The sequence below is a fragment of the Nyctibius grandis genome, chromosome 5 (assembly GCF_013368605.1).
Source record: "Nyctibius grandis isolate bNycGra1 chromosome 5, bNycGra1.pri, whole genome shotgun sequence".
NCBI classification, from domain to species: domain Eukaryota; kingdom Metazoa; phylum Chordata; class Aves; order Nyctibiiformes; family Nyctibiidae; genus Nyctibius; species Nyctibius grandis.
In genome coordinates, this window is record NC_090662.1 from 89,806,106 (window position 1) to 89,821,067 (window position 14,962).

General features: G+C 45.8%; 1 protein-coding gene across 1 annotated transcript; it reads left to right on the forward strand.

The window, feature by feature from the left end:
• Positions 1-4,638: 4,638 nt before the first annotated feature.
• Positions 4,639-11,244, forward strand: LOC137663326 (aldo-keto reductase family 1 member B10-like). Its single transcript, XM_068400433.1, has 10 exons — positions 4,639-4,704; positions 5,050-5,217; positions 6,271-6,387; positions 7,717-7,794; positions 8,642-8,764; positions 9,226-9,332; positions 9,494-9,575; positions 10,110-10,193; positions 10,665-10,747; positions 11,202-11,244. The coding sequence occupies exons 1-10, from the start codon at positions 4,639-4,641 to the stop codon at positions 11,242-11,244; spliced, it is 951 nt and encodes a 316-aa protein (XP_068256534.1).
• The last annotated feature ends 3,718 nt before the right edge of the window (positions 11,245-14,962 follow it).

The window sequence follows — 14,962 nt, forward strand, 5'->3', positions numbered from 1 at the left end:
TGGTCCTGCCCTTCTTAAGGTGGCATTTGCAGAAGTAACGTATATCTGGTAACAAACTATGTCTCTTTTTTTGGGGGGGGTAGGGGGTTATAATGTCTCTAGAAAGATACCATGAAATGAGACCCATGCTACCTGACCAAGGTCTCTTGCCCTTCTAAAGATATAGGTGCTCACAAACTTTAGACATGAAGAAGCCACTTTATCTGGTCTTCTGGGTTACATCCAGTTTATGGGGGCAGCTGGGAGCACACACAGGCCAAATTAATTTTCCTGGCTTCTGCAGCGACCCACATCTAGCCACCATCTTCTCCCAGCCCCTCGGGTTACAAACATGTTCTGGTTACAGGACAAGCGAGAGTCCCCAGACAAGGTAATAGCTGGAAGCATCCTGCCAGAACAATCTGGAGCTCACAGCCTCTTCCCTGCATGCCCTGAATTACTTCTGGAAATGACAGATGCTGAGAGTGAGAAAGCCCATCTGACCAACCCTACAGCAAACCTGAAGCACACAGCGAAATAACTGCAGATCCATGGATTAGTGAAGGACAATAAGCCAAACTTTTGTGGGAATCACTGGACCTTCCACATTCCCACTAAATGTTCATATCGCCCACAGGTCCTGCCATGTGACAGGAGAAAGACCACATGAGGTTCTGCTCTCGTAGTCACAAAACCTGAGTAACTCCGTCAGCTAAAACAATCTGGCTCCCCTGTTGTGTACGAGTTCAGGTTATAAAGCAATTTCTATTCAGCTCTAATTGCACAGATTCCACAGTGGAATTTTTCATGTTGTTCCTAATCAAGATGAACTCATTGGTTTGGCTGTGTGCTTCATTTTGTTTTGTTTTTCAAACATGAGGAAAATATTTTCAACACTTTTGTGTTTCACAAATGGAAAACATATCCCTTCCTCCTCTCTTAAGGCATTCTTGTCAAAACTAGACACGGCTGATTGCTGAAACTTGAAATGGAGCATGAAAATAATTTTCCACCAGGACAAGAGCCTCCACTTGGCAAGAAAAATAGTAGACTGTTCTCAATAGTCATGAGCTTCGGAAAGCCTACAGTCTGCATATACAAGAGAGGAAAATCTCATTCCTGTGATAACCATGCCTACCAACAGAACTGGACAGGAATGTAGGTCTGGGATGGGCAAATTTTCCATTTGTAGATGACTTGGGTTTGGAGGCTGGCCATGGTGTCCTTCCTCTTTAACTTAAGTTGCTTATCCCCTCACAACAAAGCCCATTCTTCCACAGAAACAACTGAGAAGGTATGGTCTTTGTTGATGATTTGGTAGCTGCTCTTTTCACAGGGCTTGACGTAGAGAAAATCAAGCAAAGTAGTCACCTCTCCAGTCTGTGATCAGAAAGTTTCTTCTTACAAGTTTGAGAAAAGACACAAAAGACACTGACATGCTTCTGCTTCCGCAGCAACCAGTCCTGGCCTGTGCAAGGAAGTTGCAGTTTAATTAAACCAGTTCAAAAACCGATGCTGTTAAATTAATGCTAAGTCTGTGGGAGGACAGATGTTATTTTGCTGAAGAGTACTTTCTAGTGTTTTAACTGAAGTGGTAAGGAACGGATTTAAGCTAAATCAATATACAATGTACTTTAACTGATACGAGTCCAAAAAAGGCATTAGCATCAACATAATGAAACAGTGCAAGATTTTCATGTAGACAAGACTCAGAAGAAAATGTAACCATATTACACTTTAGGAATACTGTGAACATGCCTTGTTTTGCCCTTGTCTGCTGTCAACACCGCCTCCACTGCCTCCAGGGGTCTGTTCCCCACTGCCTGGCAGTTTTATTAACTATCTCTTCCTGTCTTATTTACCCTCAGGTACCCACTTGTTGGCAAGTTACACTTCTCTTTATCACCAAACCACCCCATTTGATGTAGCTCTCAAAACTGTAGCTTCCTGCAGTTCTGCTAAGTTAAAAGGTTCCTCTTCAGGGTAGTTTCAAGCTGATGTTCCACAGACTTTCCCCTGTTTCCTCTATTTGTAACACTAATAGTTAGTACAGCCTCAGAGCCAGACTGGCTGGGGTTTCCTCAGAAACCAAAATATATCCCTTCAGGCTTCTCGTGTGTCCAACACTGTGGAAATGACAGAAGGTCACTACTCCTTCTGTGAAGTCCATCTCTCTCCAGAGGGTGACACACAGTGACTGAGAAAAAGTATAAAAAAGGCCATAAACCATTTTAGCAGCTCTGCTTTCTTAGCCTGGCATGATATCCCAGCGCCTGTTCAAACAGCTTGAACCCACTGGTTTACACTAGAGTGGGGAAAGTGCTTGGGAAAAGGTCAGTTCTTACTCTTCTTGCTCCTCTTGGTTCCTTCCCCCAGATGCCAGCACGCTCAGGCCAAGGCTAGGATGCAGATCCTGAGGAGTTTTGTCTCCCCCATTGTGCCAGAGCCACCACCACAGCTGCATCGTGAGCTGCAGAGGGGACCTCTGGTGATGAAACACTGGAAAACGTACACAGTGTTGAAACCGTGATGTCCAACCGTTCTGAGGACATCAGGGCCAATATACAAAATACATTAGACAGAGTTTGGTATTAGACTGGCTGAAGAAAAGAGACAGCTGACACTGTTGGCAGACATTTTAACAACAGGCTTGCTCCGATGCTGCTGAATCAATGGCAAATCTCCCAATGGAAGTAGCCTCTGGCTGCAAATGTGTAGTTAACAACCCAACTCTGTACAGTGCATACTGCTTCCTACAAGCTGGGGACAGCCCACAGTCCCCATTGATTGCTGCAGTCAAAAACAAGCTGGAGGTGCTGAGCACATTAGAGTGCTACCAGTCGTAGTAAACCCTACCATTCTAAATTTTAGACAGTCTTTCTGTTTCCCCTGGGACATACAACAAGTTGTAAGTAAGTGTCCAATTAACAGGAGGGAGAAAACAGACCTGACTTCCACCCCATGCACAACAATGCTTGAAAGTGCAAGTTTTGGAACATCTTTGAGAGAGTGTGGTGAGTTGAGGCAGGAAAAGTAATCTCTTACATTTCAGTGCAAAAGACAGAAGGGAAAAGGAAATTCTTTTCTGTGCCTTTAATTTAAGGATCAGACCATTCAGAAAGTCAGTATGTTAGTGATAATTGCTAATTTCCTCTTCAAAACTCAGATTGTATCTTTTGAGTCCCTACCAGAGAATTTTAATGCCTATTTATTTATTATAAATGTAAGCCACCTTCATTTTTTTTCTTCTTATCCTTTAGGAAAAGAGACAGAGGAAGAGAGATTTCCACCTTCTCATTATTACAAAATCTAAGGAATGCAATATGCAATTCAATCTGCTGAGAGATTATAGAAGAAATTCAACTGCAGCAGCAGTCACACACGAGTTTAATTCTGCCCCCGTGTGTGCAAACATTAAAATACACCCTCCCATCCATTACCTGGATCCTCTTCTATTTTTGTGCAAAAGGATGTATTAGTTTATGACACTAATGATACACGACATCCACGATGACCACATAGCTACAGGAAACCTTTTCTCTTCTACACTCACATGTCTCTCTCTGCATTATGAAACTCTCCTTTATGAATGCATTGGCCACTAAAATACAAGCCATAGAGATACGCCTGTTGCCTGTACTAATAAAACAAGGAAAAGTAAAAGTAAGAAGAAAAAACAGGCAACTCTGGAGTTTCACCAGAGGGATGGTCCTGTTAAGATCAGGAAAAAATGGGGACTTAATTTTACTTCTCTCCTTTGTCACGCACACCCTGTGTGAACTTCCCTGTTCTCCCCTGTGCCTCACTTCCCAGCCTGTGGTGTCAATACTATATCACCTTCGTGTGTGGGTGAAAAGCAACTACTTCTTCCTCTGTAAACTCACGCCAAGGTTTCTGTAGCCATCTCACTTCATCAGCACGCAGGGTCACAAGGCTCTGTTGAAGGGGAGACCAGCCCAGGCCACCACCCCTGTCATGGGGACACGCTGCTCCAGCCAAAGGGCTCAGCCCTTCCTCAGCCCATGGCTCACCGACTGCAACCACACAGTCAGCAGCGAGGGAGCAGCTCCATGAGCAGAGAGCAAGAGACCTTTGTCTCATGCCCTACCCCAGGACTCCTCTTTATTGACCCATTTCGGGACAGCCCCCTGGCTTTACTGTTTACAAGGCGTGGGCTAAAGTGCCACGGAATGAAAGAGGCTCTCCATGGGGTAACCGATGGGGTGAACTGCAACAGGGCACTGCAACACCCCAGCGCGTATCACAAGCGAGATACACACGGACAACCCGTGGCACAGGGACAGGGCGCTGCAGGAGCTGAACCCTGCACAGAGTCAAGCCGGGTCGGGGCACAGCTGCCCTCAGCCCTTATCTTTTGATAGGGGACTTCACCAGGAAGAAAGGTCCACAGGGCACACCACTGCACACCCCATGTGGGTGATCACCTCCGCGAGTTCTGATTTATTTCAGGTTTCACATTAACCTGTGTGAGTTGGGTCTACAGAGAAAAAGCCGCAGCCTTGTTTGCCGGATATGGGAGGTCCCAGAGCGCCAGCACGGCTCTGCCATCTTCCCCTGCCCTGCCCAGCGACCAGTCACTATTAAACCAGCAGGGCAAGAGCCAGCTGCAGTGGGGCTGCCCAGACGGTGTGCAGGGCCATGGCGACCTACGTGCAGCTGAGCACCACAGCCAAGATGCCCCTCGTGGGGCTGGGCACCTGGAAGGTAAGAACTTCAGAGAAAAGCACCAGTACTGCAGAGCTCTCTGACACAAAATTCTTTTCCCCCTGGTCCAGCTCTGAAGAACTGTCCTGGCGTCTGGGGCTCTGCTCTACCTGGCTCTTGGGCTGAACCTGCGTGGGAGTGGGGCTATGGATAAATGACTGGAGCCTGGCTTCAAGCCCTGGAGCCCAGGTTTATGACTGCAAAAAATACTGTTCCTGCAAAGAAAACCTGGGGCCGGGGGGGGATTGCTTTCAGTAAGGTGGTTTTCCTATTTTTATTTTGCTAGGATACAGGTATTTAACATCTACTGATTTGAGATTCTTAAGATTTATGCATTGTTTTTAGTCCCCAGCTGGGAAAGTAACAGCTGCAGTGATGGCTGCCATCGACGCTGGGTACCGCCACTTTGACTGTGCCTACGTGTACCAGAATGAGAACGAAGTTGGGGAAGGGATCCAGCAGAAAATCAAGGAAGGAGTTGTGAAACGAGAAGACCTCTTCATCGTCAGTAAGGTACGGTTCTGATAATCTTCCACCCTGGAGCAGGGGTGGGGGAATGCTCTGCCTATAGTATTTTCATAGTAGGAAGCTTAAGCACTGGAGACAAACTTTATGTTGTAGGATAAAGCAATTCATAATATCATTCAAGTGACTCCCGATACAAGCTTACTGCTTCACCTCACAGTGTACGGAGAGTTAGGAAGGATACACTGTGTCTGCACCCTGCTGTGGTCTGGTGCTCTGATAAGGAGACCCAGAAGTGCTGGGGGATGGATGAGGAGAGGCGACCAGCAGACCAATTGGTGCAGAAGGGAAGCAGGAAAAGGTAGAGTGGGCCAGGTAGCACCAAGCAAGGTAGAAACCCGTGATGCAGAGGTCTGAGATCACTCGGCATAAAGGACTGATACAGAGTCAGAACCAACTTGGTAACTGCACCTCGCAGACTGCTAAAGCACAGCAGAAGAGACGAGCCTGGCAGTGGCTGGTGCTTGTTCCAGCAGCTGGGCTCGCAGTCCTGCCAAAGGGGTGTCTCTGCCGTGGGAGGAAGACGAGGTTCTGGGCACCTTGGCACAGTGTCATCTGCTCAGCACATGTCCCAAGGAAGGTGTGGTTGGTGGGTTTCCTTTCTCTTGCTTACTAAGGAAAACAGGGTGTTTAGCTGGATTCTGAAGTTACTTCTTCCCTTGGTAAAGGCTGATGCCAGCCACTTCTTTGTGGCTTGTCTTACATTTTCTTGGCTTTGCCTGCTAAATTTTTTTCAGGAAATGTACAAATGGTCAAATCTGACAGAAAGCTTTCTGAGCTAAGCCATCCTCTTCTACACAAATCTGACCTCACAACAGGAGTTTTTACTACAGATCTGTCTGATCACGTGTACTGCCACTGCACATACGTTCAGTGTCACAGGCCAGTCCCATCACAGAGTAAGGCCCACCTGAAGACCACTGGGATGGCCTCATTCCACATCACCTTCCAAAGGAGACGGAGCATTTCTGTCCTGTGCAGGAGAGCACCCAAGAGCTTTAACCCAGGAGGTCACGGTGTGCCTTGGCTTTTTGTCTCTAGCTGTGGTGTACATTTTATGAAAAGCCTCTGGTGAAGGGAGCCTGCCAGAAGACTCTTGCTGACCTGAAACTGGATTACCTGGATCTCTACCTCATGCACTGGCCTCTCGGGTTGAAGGTACAGTAACAGCAGTGCCCTTGGCTTTCCCTCCTGGGAGACCTCCTCAAAACTGCCAGTAACGCTTGCAGCACTACTGCTGCTCCAGTCCAGAAAGACCATGTGTCTGTTGTGTGTACCAGCACTGCTCCAGTGCTGCTCATTCAGCTTTTCTCTGGCCACGTGAGCCGGGCTCTTGATCTCTGCCCCTGAGACTGCTGCTTGCACAGTGTCCTCTGCCCTTTTGGTAGTGGGAGAGGCAGACCTAGCACTAAGATCAGGCCTCCCAGCTGCAAGCATAAGCTATGCCACTTTTCCTTTCTTTTACGTATCCAAAGCATGCTCATCCAAAAATTACCCCTTGTGGGAAGGAGGGCTGTGCTTTGCTGCCTGACAGAAATTCTTTCCTCTGCATATTACAGAATTGCAGAGCAAAAAAAACACTTCTGTTTTCTATTTCTCTCTTTAATCTGCAAGTACTTAACACAGTCCAGATTGAGCTGACCCTTGCTGCAGGAGCCTTAGGGTTGTTTCACAGACTTTGGATTTCAAAAGATGAGGCTTTTTGATACCAAACTTTCACAGACTACATGTACTTCAAAGGATTTATGTCAGTTTGTGTATATATATATACACACATATACCCTTAGCCTTTCCTTTCTGCTACACCCAGATCAAATTCTCTATTCTACCTAATGCTTTTGAGCTCAACTTCATTTCATTCTCTCAATGTTGTTTTAGTTAGCTTTATGTGGACAAAGCTGTCAAGTGAAACTGCATATTGTGGCATCTAGAAAATTCCAATCCTTCAAAACACTTTGGCCATACTGTCTAGTTACAGGCTGTTCTAATTTTCCTAATACAGCAACCTAAACGGTGAGCCTCCCCACGGGTAATCTGTCAGCAGTACCTTTTTCAGCAGATGTACTCCAGGATAAATGTGTACATTCACAGGACCAAAGTCAATCCTCCACATACCTTTTTTAAAAACTAAAGAAGCTATTATTCCTAAATATGCATAACGGAACAACACATGAAGTGAACTCATGTAAGACTCCAGGATATTGTTCTATGAGTAAATTGCTCCCCTTCATGCATTTGGTGAATCATCACTTCAATGGGTCCAGCAGAAATACCTGTCTCTACTGGGATAGTAGGTGGCAAAAATGCCATGACCCTGCATGAACTAAGACTAAGAAATGATTGAAGAATTAATTAAGTCGAGAATTACTTGAGTTTTTTTCATGCACTATTAGTATTAGCTTTAGCTCCTTACGTTCCTATTTGGTTCTTTTACAAAGCTAGCGTCACAACAGAGATTATTTCAAGCATTTTCTCTCTCACTGACAGGCAGGAGAGGAGCTGTTTCCAAAAGATGACAAAGGCATGTCTATACCCAGCAACACTGATATTCTACAGACATGGGAGGTGAGTTCAGCCACAGCACAAGAGACATGTTCTCTGTCCTCATTAGTCTCTTCGATGTTTTTATTACTTTCAGGAGTCACAGAACTGTTGTCTCATGCATAGAATCATAGAATCGTTTTGATTGGAAAGGACCTTTAAAATCATCAAGTCCAACCATCAACCTAGCACTGTCAAGTCCACCACTAAACCATGTTCCTAAGCACAACATCTACATGTCTTTCAAATACCTCCAGGGATGGTGACTCCACGACTTCCCTGGGCAGCCTGTTCCAGTTAGTTGGAAGGAACACAAGGCAGTACAAAGTAGCTTTTCATAATGTGCATGCTTAGTCATTACCTAGTTATTCCTATTCCCTGAGTGCCTTACTTGAGTGCCTGACCCACAGTGAGCTGCACAATCACTTTCAGTGGAGCTGCAGACCAGACTGAGGTTAGACAAAGTTTGTTGCTTGACCATAACAAATGTACAATTGTCCTCACCACAGTTCTTGTGCCCTTCTTGAATTGCTCAAAAAAATTTTACAGAAATAAAGATATTTTAGGTTGTGGTCTTGACTACAGCGAGGGGTACAGCCCTCCAGTGCTTGCACAACAGTGGGTTACTCAGTGTCATTGTTCTTTTCCACATGCAACTTGCTGTGAATTTCCACAAACTCAAGGAATGAGAATTTGGGCTTGGGTGAGACAGCACTAACATAACAGTACCTGCTGTTCCCTCAGAGAACTTTGCAACTCTAAACAGTTATTTTGTGCTGCTCATGATAAGAAACAAGCCACATCAGGAAGAACATCTTCTTCATGACCTGTGTTGTATACCAGATGATGACTTTGCTCCCCTTTGTGTTAGGCCATGGAAGAGCTGGTGGACTGTGGTCTGGTAAAAGCCATTGGAATCTCCAACTTTAACCATGAGCAGATTGAAAGAATCCTGAACAAACCAGGACTGAAATACAAGCCTGCAAATAACCAGGTAAGCTGCAAAGTGAGTGCAGGTGAATAGTTTTCAGGGATTATAAAGATCTGATTACAGTTGAATGAGGAGATGGAGAAAGGGAGAACAAACAAGACACAGCATGTACTCTACATCCCCCTCTGTGGATATTTCTGAGCACACAAGGCACTCAGATACTTCCTGTTTTGTCTCACCTTGCTGAACAACTGTTTATGAATGTTGGAGTATTTCCCTGGAAACTTTCTTTCTGGAAGAATAAAGAACTCAGAGATGAGCTTTGTGAAACCCCCACAGGAAAACTGCATAAGCACTTTGTATAAAAATAGGTGTCTTCAATAGTAAGGAGGCATATTATCACACAGGCCACTGGCAAATGAGAGGAAAAGGTAGCCTCTAATTGAACCAGGAGATAATCCATGGAGCACAACAATATTACAGCAGTTCTGCCACTATCAGCCTCTATACCTTTGTGTTGGCAGATCGAATGTCATCCATACCTCACCCAGGAGAAGCTGATCAAGTACTGTCAATCCAAAGGGATTGCTGTGACAGCGTACTGTCCCCTTGGCTCTCCTGACAGACCATGGTAAGATTGCTTTGCACTTTGCAAGGGAGCTGGCGTGGATTATGCTTGAAACTTTGAGGATACAAGTTCACTATTAATCATTCATCTAGACACAGATCTCTGTTGCTAGGCTGGATCTTTCTACAGAGGTTTCTTGTCACTGATTTCTTTTCTCTGTGTAGGGCTAAGCCAGAGGATCCTTCCCTTCTGGATGACCCCAAGATCAAAGAGATTGCAGCCAAGCACAACAGAACGCCAGCACAGGTGGGTAGGTGCAGCACAGTGGGTACCCCTTCCTGTAACACTGCCACTAAGGAAAACAGAGCCGAGGAGTGGGTAGAACCTACATTCATTCCCCATGAACTGTGGCACTCCTTTGATTTTTCCCTAACAAAGACCATTTTTTATTATATGGCCTGCAAGACATGCTACTATTATCTCTTTGGCCATCAAAAAGATTCTCGACCCACCTTCAGATGTCACTTCCCCTCTAAAGTCCTCTTGCAGAGAATGAAAGCCTTGTATAGACTGCTGGAGGTCCAGGTGGGAAGAAAAGGAACTGACTGTCCCAGAGCTGCATGGGAAAGGAGGCCTTCCATATGGGCCTCCACCACTTCTCTCTTTGCCCTTCAGGAAGTGCTACCTAGGCCACAGGGACAGAAATGATTTGAAATGCAGCTCCACAGAAAGGGTTTAGTTCTACTGAAATATACACTCGATGGCAAACAGCTGTTGGAACAGGCTCTGCTTCCTCCAGAGCAGGAACCGGCCTCTCTGAGACTCAGTGGTCTCTTGCAGGTTCTCCTTCGCTTCCAGATCCAGAGAAATGTGATTGTGATTCCCAAGTCTGTCACACCACAGCGCATTGTGGAGAACTTCAAGGTGAGTGATTACGAGTGACCAGGGTGCATGGCATGCTCCAGGACAGCACGCCTTCCCCTTGCAGAGCAAGCAATGATCCTTTCTCACCCTTCCCAAGTCTGCCTCAAACAAGAGGACTGGGCTTCTTTCTTTATGCTTACCTACACTCTACTGAGGATTAAGCCAGGCCTACTTTTGGAGAGGACAGATGAACAGGTCTTACATGATATTTCCTGTTCTGTGGCTTGTGGACGAATCAGCAGACACAGCTTGCTGGGAGCCCACGCACTGTAACATGCCAAAAAAGTCTTATATAGAATAAACAATGTTTATAAAATAGTTCTTGTGTCCATAAAACAAGTTGTTCCTCTACCTGTTAAGTCAGTGGTCCATGACTGAAAATGGACCCTCCAGTGTGGAGCTGCTCTCTAATCTTGCCTTTCTTCACATTGATTTTTCAAAGAGGTGATTTCCAGCTGTTTCTCTTGCTAGGTGTTTGACTTCAAATTGACGGAAGAGGAGATGGCAATCATTCTCAGCTTTAATAGAAACTGGAGGATCTGTGCAATGAGCATGTAAGTGACACCACTCGCTTCCTTCCAACTCTTTAAATTTTTAATATTCTTTACAAGGAATTTTGTATCACAGCTACTAGGTAGCATGAAATTCAGTTTATTTCAAAATCATTCCAACTGAAATTCCAACTGGTTTGTCCCAGAAATACTTTTTTCAGGAGAGGGTATAATATTTTCATTTTAAAAATATAAAAAAAAACAAAAATGAAAACAAACATTCTTATTTTGAATTCCATTTCCAGGAAACTCTCTGTAACTTGAGTTACACAAAATGGGTTCTGGATGTTCATTTCATCTTTGTCTGTATTAGAGAAATGACACATATCTCCACATACTCTTCCTGTAATTACATGATGCAGACCTTCCCTTGGTGGCTCCTCCATGCACCCAATGCACCTCTATATAATGTCTAGGTCACCTATGAAAATGATATTCCCTCTTTGATGTCTTTCAGGTCCAGAAATCACAAGGAGTACCCTTTCCATGCAGAATACTGAAGATGCTTGTAACACGGCCTTCACTAGACCTCTGGTGTCTCATGTGCCTCTGCTCTAACTTTGAGCTGTCTATTTATCTAGTTATCTTACTGCATCTGCCCTGCTGATGCCAGTGAAGACATGGGATGTTTATCCCGTAAAATTTGAGTTCTTTTTTTCGAAGAGTGAAGGAGTATTTTCTACAGAACAAAATGTTGGATGTAATAATTTTCTGCTTATTAGAAGAGAGGATTACTACTGAAGAGCCTAGGCAGAGCTGCTAAGCAGAAAACAGGGAGAGTTTGTACCACCATTCAGTGATTGCCTTGAGCCTTGCATCAGCAAAAACCAGATGTTGACAAACCAAAAAAAAACCCCATGCATCCACTATTTCATCAGAAGTGTCCCATATTTTAAATAAAATTAATTTTAAAATGCAAAAACATTATTGGCTGAAAGTCTTCCATCTAGTGTAGGAAAAACCCAAAACCGTCCCACCCAGAGACGCACAGAGAGGTCGGCTGCAGCCCTCTGCGCTTGGTGGACGTGGATCCTCCCTGGACAACAAAGCCACTCGGCACTTTCCCCTGCGGGCACCAGAGGGCAGCCGGCCACCCCCGTGGTGCTGGGGGGCATTTCAGACCCCACACAACCCGGGTGTCTGCCCCCTGGCTGGGGAGGCTCCGTCCCTCGATGCTAAGCCCAAACCGCCGTCACCTTAGGACCTTCTCTCCAAAATTTCCACTTTCAATTCACAAAGATATAGTCCAAGCCCATGTGTTTCCCAGCTTCCTAAAGGAAGCAGCCCATAAAGCCCTCAGCAATCTCCAAGCAGAGTTGAGATATCCATCCTGTGAAAAAATACACCATGCTATTGAACCCAGTAAGGGTACTCTATGGTGTGGGAGTGGAAGATTTCGGAAAGTTCAACCACCCTTCACAACCACCCTCTTTCCCTTGGAAAGCTCCTGCTCAAACACTTGCTCTAACTCACTGCAGAGCCATCACTGTGGGCACAGTCACACAAATCCATCCAGATGCTCCTTGGCTAAGGGCAGTGCTTACTGCTCCATTCCACCCAAACCGAAGTGCTCTCCTGCACCCACTTGAAGGGTCTCTCCTCTCATCCCAGGGCACAGACAACAACCTACTGAAAGAAAGGAGACATCAGAGGGGTTTAGACACATCATCTTGCTGAATCAGGCCTAGGTGTCAGGGATGCACAGACAGGAGCTGCCTGCTTAGGGCAGGCAAATTGACCTGGATCTGCCACAGAGAGTGAGGACATGTGCTCATAGTTTCATTTCTGGAGTTTCATACGCAGCTTTGCCAGCTCATCAGATTAATAGCCAAATACCAGAATTACCAAAGACAAAAGTCTTCAACAAAACTCCTGAGAAGACACAGAGATGGTGGTGGGACCTCAGAGGATGCTCCTGGCTTGATCTGAACGCAATGCAAGAAAGAGGCCAAGGTCTTAGAATTGGATTAAACTCTATCCTCCTGTCTGCATTCCTGCCTTAAAAAGCATTGGAAGTTGAACTGATGCACAACATTTAACAAGATAAGCATCCTGTTTCAGTATACTTCTTTCCCAAAGGCCCCACCATCATCTGACAACACCAGCCATGCCTTCAGGACAGAGGAACAACTCACAGCTCCCGTGTCTTGGCAGGATCTGGGGAAAGTCACACACCAACAGGCACAAACAGCGAGGCAAAATGAAAGCCTGCTGCCCAAAATCCTCTGCTAAAAGACGTCTCATTCAAGAAACCATTGGTGAAAACCAAGCACCCACCTTCGCAGGAGAACGTGAACAGACCGCAGAGGAAGCAACACAAAAATGTCAGAAGAAAATGAAATGAAGGACAAATTGCATTTCTCAGCTGTGCTCTCCACAAAGTCTCATTATTTGCCATCACACACCCTATCCAGCTCCTTCCCACATGAACACAAGGCTTTGAAACCTCTCCCAAAAAAGACAGGCTCAAAAGAATGAGAACAAACACTGCAGGGTCTTCTCCTCCTTCTCATAAGAGATCTCATCTTACTGGCCAAACAGCCGGGCTTTGCAAGCTTTCACAGACTCGCAGAGCACGACTCTCTGATGGCACCAGTTCACCCTGGTGCTGCTCAGTACAAAATCTGACTGATTCTGGCAGTTCCTACACCAAGACCTCCAACATCTGGAGTCAAAGCACAACACTGCTGATACTAATAAACCACCAGCACAACACCACTAGCTCGAGCATCCAGGAAATACAAAGGAGAGCAGGGGCAAGCTGGCACTTCAGCTGGTCTTCAGACTCACTTGAGAAAATATATTGCAGCCAAGGCAAAATGTGTCATTTTGCGTTTTTCACTGACTTTTGTGAACAACAAACCAGCCCCTAAGAAGCTGAGTACTCTCAGCGCAGGTCTGTGGAGAAGGAATCCCAAAAAAAAGGATGAAGGATAAGCCCTGAGTTGTATAACTGTTATGTGATTCAACGGAAACACCACATCCTGCTGTGGACAGCCGAAGGCACTGACACAAAACAGGAGAAAAGAGTAAAGAGAAAAACTAATAATCTTGCCTGCCTTCAGTTAAACGAAGCACAAAGATCCTCGGCATCTGCTGTGAGCGGCACCCACAGAAAAATGCACCATAGTACATACTCTGAACATATGCTTGTACCTGAATCAATCCTCCAAGTATAAGCAAAGAATAAAGCCTCCCAAGCAGCCTTAACAAACCATTATGGCGTACTTACAGGATCCTGCTCATAAAACAGGTTTTTTCCACTGCATTGGGACCAGCTCATCAGTACAGCATATTTTGCCTCTCTAAAATTTCCAAATCAGTTTCTAATGTGAAATTAAAGGTCACCTATCATTTATTTCTACACTTGTACATTTTATTCTGAAATGTGGTCTGTACTTTCCTAAAGACAGAGGTACAATGTGATCATTGTGACACTCAATGAAAACTCACTGCTTTTCTGCAGCTTTGAAAACATACTAAAAAATGCTTTCTCCCAACATTTAAAATGAAGTGTTTCATACTCATTATTTTCTAAGTTACTCATAAGCTCACTTACCCCACAGTGAAAGCTGCATTGTCTGGAGAGGGGAACAGGGTGTTCCCCACTCTCGCAAGCCAGCCACACCGAGGTTTCTCTAGCCGTCTCACTTCATCAGCATGCAGGGTCACAAGTCTCCTGGGACCAGGCCAGGCCACCATCCCTGTCATGGGGACACGCTGCTCCAGCCAAGGGGCTCAGCCCTTCCTCAGCCCATGGCTCACCGACTGCAACCACACAGTCAGCAGCGAGGGAGCAGCTCCATGCACTGAGAGCAAGAGACCTTTGTCTCATGCCCTACCCCAGGACTCCTCTTTATTGACCCATTTCGGGACAGCCCCCTGGCTTTACTGTTTACAAGTCGTGGGCTAAAGTGCCACGGAATGAAAGAGGCTCTCCATGGGGTAACCGATGGGGTGAACTGCAACAGGGCACTGCAACACCCCAGCGCGTATCACAAGTGAGATACACACGGACAACCCGTGGCACAGGGACAGGGCGCTGCAGGAGCTGAACCCTGCACAGAGACAAGCCGGGTCGGGGCACAGCTGCCCTCAGCCCTTATCTTTTGATAGGGGACTCCATCGGGAGGAGAGGCCCGCGGGGCACACCCCGGCGGATTCATCACCTCCGCGATGTTTAACTGACTTCAGCTCTCACATGAGCCCACAGAACCC